Genomic DNA, 18,203 nt, shown 5'->3' with positions numbered 1-18,203 from the left:
GAGTGAGTTTTGTTTTAGGACAGGGGTTCCCAACCTTTTTAATGCCATGGACCAGGACAAGTACCATGGGGTCCATAGACCCCGGGGTAGGAGTCCCTGCTTTACAATGTCCTGTCAGGAGCAGAGCTGGCTCAGTTTGTGCCTCCTACGCTCGGTGAGGGAGAAGGAGAGATCTGAAATGGAAGAACAAGATGAAATTCTGCCCTTCGCCTAAAAAAGCCTCTCAGTGTGCAGTGGTACTGAAGAAGATACAAGGATTTCCAAATGCGAAGGCTGATAACTGTTCAGCTTCAGCTCCAGAACTTCCCCACACGAGAATCAAACTTCTCAGCAACCTGCTGCTGTTCTAATCCTCTTGCTCTGGAGCCATCATCATCTGGTGGTGTTGAAGAGAAGAGCCTCCCTCGTACTGCAACTGTCATCATGCTCCACTGCTGAGATTTTAAATAAAGTTGCCATTGACTTTACCAAGTTTAAAGCTTTTAAAGTTGGTTGATATATAAGCATTTGTAGGTGGATTCCAAGTCCTGTTACAAATATGACTCTTCAGTTCTGTAAATTATTTTCCATTTGGCACCCAGCCAAAGCTCAGATTTCCCTGAATTGAACGTCAGAACTGAGGCAATATCTCAGGCTCTCAACCAATGTTTCCAGCAAATTAGGAACTGCCTTGGGAATGGTAATGTGGTGGTTATGTTACTGGATAAATAATCCAGTGTCTTGCGGTAATATTCTGGAACTGTCCAAATCCACCTTGCCAGAAAAAGGAATTTATTCAGATCTTTAAATAGGGGTAGAAATCGCTGTTCTTCTTAATGGTGACCTCGTAACCAGTGGATGGTTATGAAAGCTCACTTGGTTCACTGATGTCCTTCAGGACAGCAGACCTGTGCACAACATAGTTTGCCCTCAACTCCCCTCTGATATGGGCAAGCAAAGCCACCTAGTTTTTGTCAGACATTTTGAAAGAGCATAAGAAAAATAAATCCAGGACTTAGATAAGCAAATCGCACCCGGTCAGGCAACCAACAGGAATTCTGCAGATGCTGGAAATTCAAGCAACACACATCAAAGTTGCTGGTGAACGCAGCAGGCCAGGCAACATCTATAGGAAGAGGCGCAGTCGACGTTTCAGGCCGAGACCCTTCGTCAGGACCAGGCAACCTGCAGGTTTCTCTTCATTGAGATCTGGAACAGAAGTGCCGTTCCTCAAGGCCTGTAGGCGGTATCATATTTGTTAAGCTATGTCCATCACCATCCTTGCGATACCCCACAGCACTGACATAGGTAATTGTGAGGGAATCCTCTTTAGATACTTAACAGTTGCTCTTTGAAAGCTCCTGAGACTGGATAATCTGTGGACAAAGAAATCTGATGATTACACCTAACACTTATTCTCAGCTAAGGAATCAGGGTTCTGATCACTTGGCAGTCCTCCTTCTACCTGGATACAGGCAGAGGCTAAGGAGCAAAGCTCCAGAGATAAGGACAGCTAAGAGATGGTCATGGGAGGCAGAGGAGCGGCTACAGGATTTCTTCAAGTTGGTGGACAAGAGCCGTGTGCAAGGACTCATCTGTGGATCTCAATACACCATGGTTGTCACAGGCATACTAAAACAGTTGTTTACGAGTGTGTCCCCACAATATCATTCAGTGTCTTCCCCAACCAGACACTCCGGATGAACCATGAGATCTGCAACCTGCAGAGGGCCAGATCAGAGGCTTTCAAGTAGGAAAGTTACAAGAGATCCCGGTACGATCTCTGGGAAGTCACCTCACAGGCAAAGTGGCAATTCTAAACCAAACTTGAATCAACGAAGGATGCTCAACAGTTGCAGAAAGTGTCCGCAGCAAGGGTGATTAATAAGTTCATGGCCTACGGTAGAAGGAGATGAGTTATTAACTTCAAACTTTCTGCATAATCACTCAAAGGGTTGAACTGCATGTGCATTTAATGAGAGCTGTATAACTCATCTCCTTCTACCTTAGGCCACGAACTTATCAATCACCCCTGCCGTGGGCACTTTCTGGAGGTCTAAGATCCGTATGCTCCACGAGCGCTGGACTAAGTGTGTAAATGGAGGAGGGGTTTATGTTGAAAAATAAATGTGCTCATACATTACATTGGTCAATTAATTTTGCCTTTGCTACCATTGTTGTCTGTTCATTCTGCAATATGCTCCTGCTTAATTCTCTTGTGCTTTTTTTTAATAGGATCATAAAATTCATGTATACAGTCTTAAAGGGATGTGTCCCTTAAATGTGCCCCTCCTGGTCCTGGATGTTCCTGCCGTCGTCACTTGTTTCCTGCCAGTATCACGTGGAAACCAGGTAACAGCAATGAAAAACATTATCCCAGGAACAGCATCAATAATCTGCCAGTAGTCTTCCTCCCACCCCCGCCCCCCCCCCCACTGCTACTCTGCTCATCACATCGGGCAGGTTGTGGGGTGTGTGGGTGATTGGGGAGGGAGGGGGTAATTGGAGATTGAGATGAGGAGATTTGTTTCAGGGATGGTACGAATGTAAGTGAGGATTCACTGGCATTGGTGCCCTCCAATTGGGCACCAGAGTGGCCCAGAATGGAGCAGTGCCCTGACGCAGAATTAGCTCCGAGCTGCACTAGGTGACTTATGCCCGGGGTGGAACTGACACTCTGACGTGTAGAGGCCAGCTAACTGAATCTCAGTGGGGAGATCCGACGTGGAAACGCCGGCACTCACTTGCAATGCCAATGTCGGCTCTCTGATGGGGTTGCAATGTTGTCTTCCATCACAAAGTACACATAAGAAGGTGAGTCTGACTGTGGAGGGATCCAAACCTACCTCCATTCCACTCTGCCTCCTCCTGCCAATGTTCCTCTAAAGGCATTTTGGTAGGTATTTAAGCTGCTTTTAGATAAGCACATGAATATGCAGAGAATGGAGGGATGTGGACCATCTACAGGTGGAAGGGGGTTAGTTTCATTGGGCATTATTAGTTTAACACAACATCATGACCTGAAGGGTCTTCCAGTGCTCTGTGTGCTCTACAGATCTCTCTTCAGGCCCATCAATGTTCAAAGCAATAAATATCGAGAAGAGTCATTGAATGTGAGTCCATACATTGTGGCAACATTTCAATGATGGGGCAAGTGAGGTTGAGTGAAGTTGTCCACTTTGGTTCAAGAGCCTGATGGCTGAGGGGTAATAACTGTTCTTGAACCTGGTGGTGAGAGTCCTGAGGCTCCTGTACCACCTTCCTGATGGCAGCAGTGAGAAGAGATCATGTTCTGGGTGGTAGGGGTCGCTGATGTCAGTGCTGCTTTCCTTCAACAGTGTTTCATGTAGATATGCTCAATGGTGAGGAGGGCTTTACCCGTTATGGACTGAGCAGTAAAACACTACATTTTGTAGGATTTTCCGTTCAAGGGCATTGGTGTTTCCATACCAGGCTATGATGCAGACGGTCAATATATTCTCCACCACACATCTATAGGAGACTGTCAAAGTTTTAGATGTCATGCCAAATCTTCACAAACTGTCAAGGAAGTAGAGGAAGACGAGAAAATCTGCAGATGCTGGAAATCCAAGCAACACACCAAATGCTGGAGGAACTCGGCAGGCCAGGCAGCATCAATGGAAAAGAACAAACAAGTGACATTTTGGGCCGAGACCCTTCATCAGGACTCATGAACTTCTCTATAGATGCTGCCTGGCCTGCTGAGTTCCTCCAGCATTCGGTGTGTGTTGTAAGGAAGTAGAGGCACTGCCTTGCCTTCTTCATAATTGCTCTTACGTACTGGACCCAGGGCAGGTCTTCTGTAATGATAACACAGAGGAATTTAAAGTTGCTGACCCTCTCCCCTCTGATCCTCTGATGAGGACTGACTCTTAGACCTCTGGTTTCCTCCTCCTAAAGTCAATAATGAACGTCTGAGATGCATTCCATTTCTGAACAATCGAACCAGTCTTCCAAATAACCCATTGAATTATCTTCCTGGAAATCCTAATGCCGTCTCCCAGTGAGTATGAATGAGGGTGAGTGTGGAGCAATGCTGGACACAGGAAAGTAAGTTTTGTATGAATAGGTGGAAGGTGTTTGGCATATGCTAGATGATTCTGACTCAGTGATAGACTCTCAGCCTCCCAAACATTCCTTGCAACTTCAGCAAGATGAGAAGCCGAACCAGCAAAGAGCCTGAGTATAATGTGCACAGACACTGTTTTTCCAACATTGTTCTTCTGGCAGGAGATAAGAGGATGCCAGCTGTAATTCAAGATCCATATGTCAACAATTAAGCCACATCCAGATGAGCATGTAATATTTTTCTAATCCTGCTGCAATTCTACTCTCAAAGTCTGTAATTTAATCAGGAGAAATGCATTAAAAATGTTATTAGATGACAAATGAAAAGCATTCCTTCCCTGTTCCCTAGCCCTTGTTGAACCTAGCCATTTCATTTCAAATGGATCTCCTGCCACAGTTCTGTATACTTCAGAAGTTCCTGTTCATGAAAGGGGTAGTCAACCCTGGGGGTGAGGTGGGGTTGGTCACTGGAATTCCCAGTGTGACCTCTGGGTACAGGTCCTCCTCAGCGTATGAACGGCTGACTCCTATAGAGCCTGTAGGTACAAACGAGTGTTCACGAGCGCAGCAGATGAATTTGCCGGTTGCTGTGGGTGGCAGCTATCCTCTGCCGGGTGGGAGCCTAAGCACAAGAGATTCTGCAGATAATCTAACTCCAGAGCAACACACACAAATCGCTGGAGGAACTCAGCGCCTCAGGCGGCAACTGTGGAAATGGATAAACAGCTGAGGTTTCAGGCTGAGACCCTTCATGAGGACTGGAAATAAAAAGGTGGCGGCGGGTGCGGGGGGGGGGAGGAGGGAAAGCTGGAAGGTGATAAGTGAAGCTGAGTGGGTGGGAAAGGTAGAGGGCTAGAGGAGAAGGAATCTGGTAGGAAAGGAGAGTGGATGATGGGAGAAACAGGAGAAGGAGTGGCACCAGGGGAGGTGGTAGGTAGGTGAGGAGAAGAGGTAAGAGGTCAAAGTGGGAAGTAGGAGGAGGAGGGAGGGGGAAAGAAAAAGAGAATTAAAAAATTACTGGAAGGAAAATTCGATGTTCATGCCATCAGGTTGGAGGCTACCTAGATGGAATATGAGGTGTTGTTCCTCCATGCTGAGAGTGGCCTCTTCATGGCAGAAGAAGAGGCCATAGACTGACATGCTGGAACAGTGATGGGGATAAGAATTAAAATGACTGGCCACCGGGAAATTCTGGTTTGGCAGATGAAGCAGAGGTGCTTCACAAAGCAGTCCCCCAGTTTATGTTGAACATAAGAAGGCCGCATCGGGAGCACCTGATACAGTAGACGACTCCAGCAGATTCGCAGGTGAAGTGTTGCCTCACCTGGAAGGACTGTTGGTCCCTGAATGAGAGCCTTGTTTACAGCCGCAATTCCAAATTGCAGCTCATTCAGGTTGCAAAAACAGTTGACAGGAGCAGAACGGTGACGTGACCAGGAGATGACACCTGTATTGTTGGAGACTATGGAAGGAGGACGCATAATTTGTCATCAATTAACTCTTCCCCTCGTAACTTACAGCACAGTGCCAGTGGACGGTAAAGAATATAAATGTCACTTTGATGGGGAATTTTATGTTAAGCATTCTTCCACCAAAGGATGGCAGTGTTCTCTGGCATGTGCTCGTGTGTTCCAGGACATAGCACTGTCCGTTGGATTTCTCCTGGACCAGCTGCATTGAGGATCGTCGTTTTGTGTCGGTGACCAATGCAGTCGGACGATTGTGCTGGGGGCAGCTCGCGAGTGTCGCCGCGCTTCCAGCAGCCACGCAGCGTGCCCAGAATCCACTAATCCGTACGCGCCTGGAATGTGGGAGGAAACCCAAGCGCCTAGAGGAAACCCACACAGTCACGGGAAGAACTTGCAGACTCCTTACAGACAGCAGAGGGCACTAAACGCCAGTCGGTGGTTGCTAGCACCACAAATCAACTGTGCTGACTGCTATCCTCCTGTGCCGAGTCTGACTGGGCACAGCAGAGAAACTGTCTCAGATGTGGATGGTATTCTAGGATAATGTCATGGGTGACAGATGACACACATTGTTCAGAATGGAAACTCTTCTACATAATCCACCAACACCGTCATCAAGTTGTGTTCATTTTAAGAGATGGTGGATGACATAATGATGTCAGTGTAAGGTGACTGTTTCTGGTTTGTTCATAATGGAAGTAAAGGGCTGCGGCTTTTGTTAGAAACATAGAAATCTTCAGCACATTACAAGGCCCTTTAGCCCACAATGTTGTGCAGACCATGTAACCTAGATTTTCCCTACCACATAGCCCTCTGTTTTTCTAAGCTCCATGTACCTATCTAAGAGTCTCTTAAAATACCCAATTGAATCCGCCAAGTACAAGCAAATTTATTCGTTAAACAAATAAAACGACTCCTGCAAGTTTTATTGACAAAACCCTACGGTCGTATGTTCAGTTTCCTTCAGGAATCCAACCAACTGATGAGCCAAGCTTTGCAACAGGTACTCCCACACCAGATCAGCCGCCCAGGAAGATTGGTCTTGTGTCATTTTCATGATGTAAGGTAAGGCTCAATTATCGGAGTCGTATTCTAACCACTGCCCGTCTTTCCACAGAAATGTCCAATAATGCTGGCTGGCATGGCTGATGGACTGGTCGCAGTCTACTCATTAGCCAGTGAAATTCCCAAGGACTGGTCCTATCTGTGCTCGCGTTCTGCAAACAACTTCCAGTTCAAAATTCCCGACAGCGACCCGCGGCAGAATGCATACCCCGTGGCTGACATGATAGCGGTGAACAACAAATCGGAGGTGTGGTACAGCAACGGTCCCGGGGTTCTGATCATCGACACGCTAACTACGGAAATCATTCGCCGACTGGAACCGTACCAGCCGCCTTCGCAGGTCGTCTCAATGGCGTGTAACCTGGGCTCCAATGGAGAAGAGACCATGTGGTGTCTGGATGACAAGACAAGTACGTTAGTGATGTACCGTGCCTATCAGATCTGTGCTCACTATGCCTGCAGTGACAGTAATCCATTGAGAGATGTGTTCCCCATCAAGCAGCCTGTTAGTGCCACAGCGAGCATTGCCATCACACCCAAGGACACGAGTGAAACCAACTCCAGCGACGTCAGCATTATTTTCCATGACGACGTTGGCACTCAGATAATAAGACATTGCGACTCCATGACCGATTACTGTTCCTTGTCCTCCAGCTCTTCCTGCTCCTCCGACAGGAACATCAGTTTGCTAGTCTCCTCCACCAGCCCAACGAGTGCTCCCACTTCTCTGAACTACGAAGATCCAGACAAGGTTGGTGCGCCTGAAGATGTCTCCCCAGCTGCAGATAATCCCAAGCACCTACAAGCTGTAAAGGTCCTCCCAGTGAAGGACACGTTATGGATACCAAGGTGAGCTTCACGCTTTCCAAAGCCAAAATCACTCCTGATATCAGTGCAGGGTTGGTGAATAGTTACAAACAGTTAAACCATGCAGGGTGGTGAATACGCAGGTTTCTTCATTTCTAGTGTATCAATGAATTAATCGTTACTTTAGTTAAAGTCCTCTAAGTGGAGATATACCAATGGCTTCTATTAAATCCTCTTTTGTGTAATTGAGGTAAAACAAAACATTGCTTTTCACTTCTCGCAATTCCTCCGTCTCCGCCGCATCTGCTCTCAGGATGAGGCTTTTCATTCCAGGACAAGGGAGACGTCCTCCTTTTTTAAAGAAAGGGGCTTCCCTTCCTCCACCATCGACTCTGCTCTCAAAGACATCTCCCCCATTTCACGCACATCTGCTCTCACCCCATCCTCCCGCCACCCCACTAGGAATAGGGTTCCCCTGGTCCTCACCTACCACCCCACCAGCCTCCGGGTCCAACATATTATTCTCCGTAACTTCCGCCACCTCCAACGGGATCCCACCACTAAGCACATCTTTCCCTCCCCCCCCCACCCGCTTTCCGCAGGGATCGTTCCTACGCAACTCCCTTGTCCATTTGTCCCCCCCATCCCTCCCCACTGATCTCCCTCCTGGCACTTATCCTTGTAAGCGGAACAAGTGCTACACATGCCCTTACACTTCCTCCCTCACCACCATTCAGGACCCCAGACAGTCCTTCCAGGTGAGGCGACACTTCACCTGTGAGTCGGCTGGGGTGATATACTGCGTCCGGTGCTCCCGATGTGGCCTTCTTTATATTGGCGAGACCCGACACAGACCGGGAGATTGTTTTGCTGAACACTTACGCTCCGTCCGCCAGAGAAAGCAGGATCTCCCAGTGGCCACACATTTTAATTCCACATCCCATTCCCATTCTGACATGTCTATCCACGGCCTCCTCGACTGTAAAGATGAAGCCACACTCAGGCTGGAGGAACAACACCTTATATTCCGTCTGGGTAGCCTCCAACCTGATGGCATGAACATCAACTTCTCTAACTTCTGCTAATGCCCCACCTCCCCCTCATACCCCATCCATTATTTATTTATATACACACATTCTTTCTCTCACTCTCCTTTTTCTCCCTCTGTCCCTCTGACTATACCCCTTGCTCATCCTCTGGCTTTTCCCCCCCTCCCCCTTTTCCTTCTCCCTGGGCCTCCTGTCCCATGATTCTCTCATATCCTTTTTGCCAATCACCTGTCCAGCTCTTGGCTCCATCCCTCCCCCTCCTGTCTTCTCCTATCATTTTGGATCTCCCCCTCCCCCTCCCACTTTCAAATTTCTTACTAGCTCTTCTTTCAGTTAGTCCTGACGAAGGGTCTCGGCCCGAAACGTTGACTGTACCTCTTCCTAGAGATGCTGCCTGGCCTGCTGCGTTCACCAGCAACTTTGATGTGTGTTACTTTGATGAGCTGATCATTTCTATCTAAGGGGAACATGAGGGGAAACTTCTTCACTCAGAGGGCCCTGAGAGGGTGGAATGAGCTGTTGGCACAAGTGGTGCATGCAAGCTCGATTTCAGTGTTTAAAAGAAGTTCGGATAGGTACGGTACATGGATGATAGTGGTATCGAGGGCTATTGTCCCGGTGCAGGTTGATGGGTTGAGGCAGTTTAAATGGTTAGATGTAGACTAGATGGGTCAAAGGGCCTGTTTCTTTACTGTACTCTAGTGCTGCTCTGTACTTGGTAATTAAACTAAACGTCAACGGGGTTCGGCTCGTAGGATGAAATAGGAAGATGTGGGAAGTCTTCAGCAAATTATCCCGCATCTGTGGAAAGAGAAGTGGTGGTCAGAGTTTAAAAATATGAAAAGTGAACTCAGTTGCACTTTTCACAATACTGCCAGACCTACTGAGTGTTTCCTGCATTGTCTTTCTTTCATTTCAATAATTTGATTTTCACTTGGCTTTTGGGGAAGTTTATAGATCTCCAAGGTTGGAATGAAGAAGCAAAGTAGTGACTTGGGTAACCAGCGAAAAGTGCATCCAGCAGCAGCTTCTAACAGGCTGTGCAAAGGAGCTGGAGCTGAAACTGGGTCGTTCGGGAGGCTGAGGGGGTATTAAACAGGACATAGAGGGAAGTAGTTACACCCAAGGTGCAAGACGTAGTTAACTGGGTGACCATAAGGAGGGGGAAAGGAGATGGGCAGAGCCCCCCCCGTTCCCGTTCCCATTGCTCTCAACAACAGGTATACCTGTTAGAGGAGTTGACCCAGCAGAGGAAAGCCTCAGAGGTCAGGTGTCTGTCTCTGTAGCTCAGAAGGGAAGGGAGAGAACAGGCAAGCTGCAGTGTTAGGGGATTCGTCGTTTAGGGGAACAGAAGGGAGGTTCTGTGGACGAGAGCGAGATTCCGGGATGGTTTGTTACCTCCTGGGTGTTGGCTCAGATCAAGTCCACAGCGGTCTAAAGTGGGAGGGTGAGCCGCCAGAGGTCGAGGTCCGTGTAGGTGCCAATGGCATGGGTAGCCGGGGTACCAAGGTCCCAGGGTCCTGCAAAGAGAATTCAGGGAGTTAGGTGATATGTTAAAGAACAGGACTGCCAGGATTGTGATCTCAGAACTGCTACCCATGTCAAGTGCCAGTGAGGACAGAAATAGGAAGATTATGCAGTTTAATACGTGGCTAAGGAGTTGGTGGAGGAGGGAGGGCTTCAGATTTATGGATCATTGAACTCTTTTCCAGCGAAGGTGGGACCTGTACAGAAGAGACGGTTGGCACCTGAACTGGGTGGGATTAATATCCTGGCAGGAATGTTTGCCAGTGCTGCATAGGGAGGGGTGTGGGGTGAGGTAAAACTGGAGCTGCAGGGGGATGGGAACAGTTAGTGGAATGGTTTTGGAGAAAGGTGTTGTTAAGCCTACATACATAGCCAGGAATCAAAAGGTCAAGGATGGTGGGACTGATGTTCTGAGCTGAGTATATTTCAATGCAAGGAATATTGCAGGAAAGACGGATGAGCTGAGGACATGGATCAGCATGTGGAATTATGACATTGTAGCCATTATTGAAACTTGGTTGCAGGAGGAGCAGGACTGGCAGTTTAATATTCTGGGGTTCTATTGTTTTAGACATGACAGAGTGGGAGGGATTAAAGGAGGAAGGGTGTCATTACTAGTCAGGGAAAATGTCACGCCAGCGCCCAGTCAGGACAGACTGGAGAGCTCGTCTACTGAGGCTGTTTGGGTGGAACTGAGGAATAAGAAAGGTATGACCGCATTAATGGTATTATATTATAGGCCACCCAGCAGTCCATGACTTAGAGAAGCAAATTTGTAGAGAGATCGCAAACTGTTGCAAGAAACACAAGGTCGTGATAATAGGTTTCCACAAATTGACTGAGACTCCCATACTGTAAAAGGGCTGAATGGGAAAGAGTTCGTCAGATGTGTTCAGGAAAGTTTCCTTAATCAGTACATAGAGGTCCCAGTGAGAGAGAGTGTGATACTAGATCTCCTGTTAGGGAATGAGCAGGGCAGGTGACAGAAGTTTATGTTGGGGATCACTTTGCATCTAGTGACCATAATGCAATTAGTTTCAAGGTGAATATGGAAAAGGATTGGTCTAGTCCATGGGTTGAGATTCTATATTGGAGAAGGGCCAATTTTGATGGGTTCAGAAAGGATTGGCAAGTGTGGATTAGGATGGATTGTTTTCTGGCAAAGGTGTGCTTAGTAAGTGGGAGGCCTTCAAAAGTGAAATTTTGAGAGTACAGAATTCATATGTTCCTGTCAGAATAAAAGGCAAGAAAAACACGCTTTCAAGAGATATTGAGGCCCCAGATAAGAAAAAGAAGTTGTGTAGCAGGTATAGGCAAATGAGGTACCTGAGGAGTACAAGAAATGCAAGAGAACACTTCAAAGTTCAAAGTACATACGTCACCATACACAACCCTGAGATTTATTTTCCTGCAGGCATACTCAGAAAATCCATTATAGAATAATAACCATAATAGAATCAATGGAAGACCACACCGACTTAGGTGTCCAACCAGAGTGCAAAAGACAACAAACTATGTAAATACAGAAAGAAAGAATAATAAATAAATAAATAAACAAACAAACAAGAAATATTGAGAACATGAAATGAAGAGTCGTTGAAAGTGGGTCCATAGGTTGTGGGAACATTTCGATGATGAGGCAAGTGAAGTTGAGTGAAGTTATCCCCTTTGCTTCAAATGCCTGATGGCTGAGGGGTAATAACTGCTTCTAAACTTGGCGATGTGGGTCCTGAGGCTCCTGTATCTTGCTGATGGCAGCAGTGAGAAGACAGCATGTCCTGGGTGGTGGGGGTCCCTGAAGATGGACGCTGCTTTCCTCTGACAGTGTTTCATGTAGATGTGCTCAGTTGTTGGGAGGGCTTTAACCGTGATGAACTGGGCAGTATCCACTACTATTTGTGGGATTTTCTATTCAAGGGCATTGCTGTTTTCATACCAGGGTATGAATATACTTTACTACACATCTATAGAAGTTTGTCAAAGTTTTAGATGTCATGCATTCACACGCAGCTGTCTCCCACCACTAGCTCTCCTTCACCCCCAAAACTACGAAGCAAGCCTCCTGCCACCGCTCTCCTCTTGCACGACCACTCCTGACGCTTGTAATTCCAGCAGCTCCTTGCACTCCTGACACCAGGGGTGGCCAACCTTTTACATTCCATGCGTCAATTTTTTCACGCACGTGTTCAGATGCGCCATACAACTCTTGAACCCCCATTCAATTCTTGTAAAAATATGTTAATATAGACCTGTTTAGCATTTTTACATGATATATTGATTAAATCTAAAACCAAGATAAACATTACTTACCTTAATGAGACTTTTGAGTCTGTTTTGATTTCACTAAGCTTTTAATGTTTGGAGTTAAATTAGTTATTGAGAGCTGCAGAGAATTCTTCAAATTCGAATCAGTCAGTCGTGACCTTGTTTTGTCTTTAATCAATTTCATGGCTGAAAATGCTTGTTCACATCTGTACATCGTTCCAAAATGACAGATATAACTTTGGCAAATTTTCTTAGTTCTGGAAAATGTTCACAGGGTAATGATCGCCAGAAATTAATCATGTCAGAAGCATTTGGGACTGAGGGAAGCTCATCAAATTTCATGTTCAATAATGAATTTGTTTCAAGTCAATAACTTCCATTTGTATGTTTTTAGGCATCTTCATGATTTTTTGGGTTCATTAAGTGAAAAAGGGTTTATACAAGGGGTGATTAATAAGTTCATGGCCTAAGGTAGAAGGGGTCAATTTTAGAAAACCTAGCACATTTATTTTTGAACATAGTTCCCTCCTACATTTACACACTTAATCCAGCGGTTGTGAAGCATACGGATCTTGGACCTCCAGAAAGTGTCCACAGCAGGGGTGATTGATAAGTTCGTGGCCTAAGGTAGATGCAGATGAGTTATTAACTTCAAACTTTCTGCATAATCACTCAAAGAGTTGAACTGCACGTGCATGTAACAAGAGCTGTATAACTCAACTCCTTCTACCATAGGCCACGAACTTATCAATCACCCCTCGTAAATGCAAGTTATGCGGTCTTCTTCTTTAGCAAAATCACAAAAATGACTTTCAAATGACTCTCTCAATAACCTGATTTTTTCAATATATTTTGTAAAATTGCCATTATCTTCAGCACATTCACTCTGCTCTTTTAAGTGTGGAAACTGGCTCAAATCCTCATTTTCTAACTGAGAGGTGAACAGTTTTAATTTCATCTTGAATGCATTGAGATGGCTGGTAACATCAACTAAAAATGCTAAATCAAATAGCCAATTGTTATCACATAAAAGGACTCTTTCCCCAGGCAGCTCATCTTTCTGTTCTAGAAAATTATGAACGGTATTTTTCAGTTTCCAAAAGCTACTCAGAACCTGTCCTCTCGAAAGCCAGCACACCTCACAATGGATGAGATCACCATATTCCAAATCTAGCATTTCACAATATTTTCTGAATTCTCGTCTGTTTAATCCTCTTGCTCTAATTTTATTCACATATTTCACAACCAGTAAGATAACATGCTGCAAATAAAGTTTTTCCACACAGTGACTCTTGGTGTATAATGTAGTGATATTTTAGTAGAGTACGACCTAAAAAGTTTTCAAGCAAAGTTGTAGTCCCAGCAGCTTTACCTATCATTGACAACGGTCCGTCAGTACAAACACCGATGAGTTTACTAGAATCTAGTTGTAGATTTTCTAGGCATGATTTTACTTTGTCAAATATGTCTGATCCTCTTGTTTTTCCATGAAGCGACTGAAGACCAATAAGTTCTTTAAAGACGCTAAAATTATCATAATTCCTCTTATAAAAATGCTTAACTGGGCTACATCACATATGTCAGCAGATTTGTCCAAAGCTAAAGGAAAGAAAGTACAAGGCCTTTCGGTTGCTCAGATACATCCTGACAGAGTTCTTCGCTGCGTCTCGTAACTGTTTGCTTTGACAGAGCAATTTCGTCTACTTTCCTTTCGATATTTTTATCACCAAGGCATCTTGCAAATATTTGGAGACAAGGCTTAACGATTTCTTCTCCGTCAGAGAAAGACTTCCATTTTTTGGCCAACGCTAAAGCAATTTCATTGGACGCTTCTGTCATCGCCAAACTTTCACAACTTCTGTTAACAAATATATTTTGTCTTCTTTCGATTTCTTCCTTTTTCTTAATCACATATTCTTTCCGTAACTCAGACCCAAGCACTAGCTTCAGTTTTCCTTCTATTTCAGTCTGATGTTGTGTTTTATAGTGTCTGTTAAGATCATGTCTTTTATTATGTGAGAAAGTGTTTTCACAAACAATGCACAACGATTTTCCTGACGGACCCACTATAAACAAGAACTCATTTTCCCACTGTTCATTGAATTCACGATTACTATCACTTTCTGCTTTTGTTTGCACTGTGATGGGTAACTGAATGTAAAGACAAGGCTTAATTTTTGAAAAAGTACAAAACTGCAAATGTTCACAAAGGACAAACAAAGCACAACTTCGTAACGCACGAGTGTCAATTGTAAACTGACTGGCAAAACCTGGGACGCACCGCTGGTGCAGATGCCTGGCACCTCAGGATCAAACAAGTATTAAATGTGTATTGAACAGTTATAGAATGACTGCAGAGCAAAAGTCCTGCTCTCTCCCTCTGTCCTCAGCACCGGCATTCACGGGTCGGTTAATGCTTTGTCCGTCTATTTGCAGGCATGGTGGTGACATCGTTGTGATTGAAATTCAAAACCAGGGCGGCTGGGAACAAGGCAAGGTGGTGGCTGTGCTGAAGGCTGGATCGGTTACCGAGGAGAGGTGAGAGAGTGCAACAACTGAGATGTATCAGACTCGGGTTTAATGTCACCGGCATATGTCGTGGAATTTGCTAACTTAGCAGCAGTAGTACATTGCAATACATGATAGATATAGAAAAACAACTAAATTACAGTAAGTATATAGCTAGGGCTTTATAGCTAGGAGCTAGGGCTTTACTCTTTGGAGAGAAGGAGGATGAGAGGAGACATGATAGAGGTGTACAAGATAATAAGAGGAATAGATAGAGTGGATAGCCAGTGCCTCTTCCCCAGGGCACCACTGCTCAATACAAGAGGACATGGCTTTAAGGTAAGGGGTGGGAAGTTCAAGGGGGATATTAGAGGAAGGTTTTTTACTCAGAGAGTGGTTGGTGCGTGGAATGCACTGCTTGAGTCAGTGATGGAGGCAGCTACACTAGTGAAGTTTAAGAGACTACTAGACAGGTATATGGAGGAATCTAAGGTGGGGGGTTATATGGGAGGCAGGGTTTGAGGGTTGGCACAACATTGTGGGCCGAAGGGCCTGTACTGTGCTGTACTGTTCTATGTCTATGTCTATATATATGTATATTAAATAGTTAATTTAAAATAAGTAGAGCAAAACAGAAATTTAAAAAATCATCTCGATTTCCATGCCCAAGTTACCTAAAACTGGAGACCAATGCATCAACTGCACAGAAGGAATGTGTTTTATTGGGTTGGATTAGCAACTTAACCATGTTTATAAAATCAGAACTTTCTAATATATTTCCTAGTTTTTAAATCTGTCAAAGTGTCCCTGTGCTATGTTATTCAATCAGATTTAATGCTGTTCAGAAACTGGTATCTTAGTGGCCTTTCTCCAATTTTGAATCATAACCCCAGTACCAGTGCTATCTTTCTTCATAATTATCTTGAAACTAATAGACTCATAATCACTTGATCCATTCCATGTCCCTTTAATGTGATTATTGTGCCTTAAACCCACTGCTTCTGATGTCTCAAGAGATAAAAGATTGCAGATGCTGGAATCTGGAGCAACAAATCAACGCTGAGAACTCAGCAGGTCAAGAAGCATCTCTGGGTGTAAAGGGATTGTCAGTGTTTAATGCCAGAACTCAAGATGTCAACAATTCCTTTCCTCCCACAGATTCTACTTGACCCACCGAGTTCCTCCAGCAGATTGATTGTTTCCTCTGATGTTTAACTTAGCTTGCACTTGATCAGATATTGTGAGAAAAACAAACCCTATTATGAAACCGACATATATTTAGCAGCCCTTCACTACATGGAGCAATAACTTTAAGGCTTGGAGCTGGAAAATGGAAAATTTACAAACTTGCTGAAGTTGTTTTGCATTTCACTGCTGTTGCTTACTCTGCTCTCTCACATTGCCGTCTCCCACAGCACACTGGTAGAGGCTGCTGTTGTGGCAAAGGACACGGTGGTCTGCTGCTTTCGAGATGACGTTGGAGAATGGCGACTGTGCTTGTGGAGGGGCTGGGGTTCCCAGGAATTCGAGCTGTTCTATCAGTCCTCTGAAGAGTTGGGGAGAATGGAAGTCAGCATGCGCAAGCGGAGGTAGCTTCATAAACTTACTCCGCTGCTCTCGTAGCTTCACAGCACAGAATCCATTGACACAAATACAGAAATAAATCTCTAAACTGAAGTTTAAAGACCAGACTTTTAAAAAAAAACACTGTCCTTGTCTTTGAATGTAGCCTGTGGAAACAGGAGACTTCAGCACAGGACACTCTTCAAAGTAGCTAACATAATGAGTGGAAGACAATGAGGGATCTGCCATCTTCTGTTGGAATTCACTCAACTGCACAGCGATTGAAGCCTTCAGTTTATACACAGGCTGAATTCTCATTTCAGGATCCATTCTGTCTTCTTCCATTTACAGTTTGATACTGCTGTTCTTCATTATGTAAAGCCATATGGGTTGTCTTGTCTGCAAAAAAAAGTTAAAAGGGCCTAATTTATTTATTATGCAATAAATACAATTAAAAATTATTTGTCTATATGTGATGGGAGTCTTTAATGTCTGTGAAAGTCATTGGTAACATTCTAACACTGTGCATTTCTCTTAAATCAACAGTCCATCATCCCTTGTCTCCTCTGTCGCGGGGCACTGGGGTGGATGTTCGGTCCACTGGGGTGAAAGAGGACACACTTCTGTGTCCCGTGCTGCAAGGGCACCTCAGAGGATTTCCTACTCAAAAAAGCAGATTGGGTGAAACTCAGAAAGACGTCAGAAATCAGGCACTAGAACAATTTGAGCTCACGAGCATCTTGAATTGAAGCTTGGATGCTTAAATTCAAGATGCCAAATCTGCTGATCCCAACTGGAATAAAGTCATGGAGGGCGACAGCAAGGAAACAGCCTCCTCACACCCCCTTCCCCACCGAGTGTGCACCGCCAGTGGTCCTGGTGGGCAATATCACCCCTCCCCCCGGGGCAGTGGGAGTTTCTAAGCGGACAATACAGGGGACAGTGACGGGGGGGGGCGGGGTGTGCTCAGTAGCAGCTGAGGGATTACAGGCACAATTTAAGAAATGTATTATTTGTTATAAACATTTAATCATCACTGCCTCGTAACTGATAATGATCACGTCATCTCTTGCTTACCCATCGTTCTCTCAGATTTTGCTCCAACCGTGTTATGAATGTTGACACTTCTACATTTCAAAGTTCAAGCTAAAGTTATTGTCGACTTGCATATACATCACTATATACCCGAGATTCATTTTTTGTGGGCATACTCAGTAAATCCATAATAGAATCAATGAAATGCCGCATTAACTTGAGCGTTCCACCAATATGCAGAAGACAACAAACTGTGCAAGTACAAAAAGAAAGAAATAATAATGAGATGTGTGGACTGAAGAAATAGTGTTATTTCCAATCCCAGCCCGCACATTATTGCTGTTCACTACTGTAGTACAGTGTTAACTACTACAATTCCCATAACCTAATCACACAGTGAAGCAATTCCTGTGAATTTGGGTATGGCACTCAGTGAGGTAAAATTCGGAATCTACCCTTTCTTTCAAACGGTCTTGACGGCATTTCTGTAGCCCACAGCCCAACTGAGATATCGCTGCAACACACATCAAAGTTGCTGGTGAACGCAGCAGGCCAAGCAGCATCTATAGGAAGAGGCGCAGTCGACGTTTCAGGCCGAGACCCTTCGTCAGGACTTGATAGCGAGTTTGAGTCAAAGTGTGGTCGAAAAGTTGAAGAGCCGAAGAAATTACAGATGGGGAGCAGTGAGAGATGGTTTCACTGAACTCCCGTCGAAGAGAGGATCTAAACTTCTTCGGTGTAGGCATCACCAGAAGAGGCTTCGCAGTAGTGAATTTAAATGCAAACAACAGGAATTCTGCAGATGCTGGAAATTCAAGCAACACACATCAAAGTTGCTGGTGAACGC

At 45.0% G+C, this 18,203-nt stretch overlaps 1 protein-coding gene across 9 annotated transcripts in view; it reads left to right on the top strand.

Moving 5' to 3' along the window:
- Nucleotides 1–16,947, top strand: part of lrrk1 (leucine-rich repeat kinase 1) — a 282,207-nt gene extending 265,260 nt beyond the window's left edge. For 6 of the 9 annotated variants that reach the window (XM_063065800.1, XM_063065795.1, XM_063065797.1 and 3 more), the window contains 4 exons: nt 2,215–2,331; nt 6,655–7,451; nt 14,687–14,788; nt 16,174–16,944. In XM_063065800.1, the coding sequence (XP_062921870.1) occupies nt 2,215–2,331; nt 6,655–7,451; nt 14,687–14,788; nt 16,174–16,351 (1,194 nt within the window). In that variant the 3' untranslated portion in view covers nt 16,352–16,944. Of the gene's footprint in view, nt 1–2,214; nt 2,332–6,654; nt 7,452–14,686; nt 14,789–16,173 lie in introns of all 9 variants that reach the window. The other 3 variants (XM_063065804.1, XM_063065802.1, XM_063065801.1) reach the window with 2 other exon arrangements.
- Nucleotides 16,948–18,203: the final 1,256 nt, after the last annotated feature.

Source organism: Mobula hypostoma, chromosome 13 (assembly GCF_963921235.1).
Source record: "Mobula hypostoma chromosome 13, sMobHyp1.1, whole genome shotgun sequence".
Classification (NCBI taxonomy): domain Eukaryota; kingdom Metazoa; phylum Chordata; class Chondrichthyes; order Myliobatiformes; family Myliobatidae; genus Mobula; species Mobula hypostoma.
Note: the sequence above shows the minus strand (reverse complement) of the source record. Positions and strands in the feature narration are given on the sequence as shown.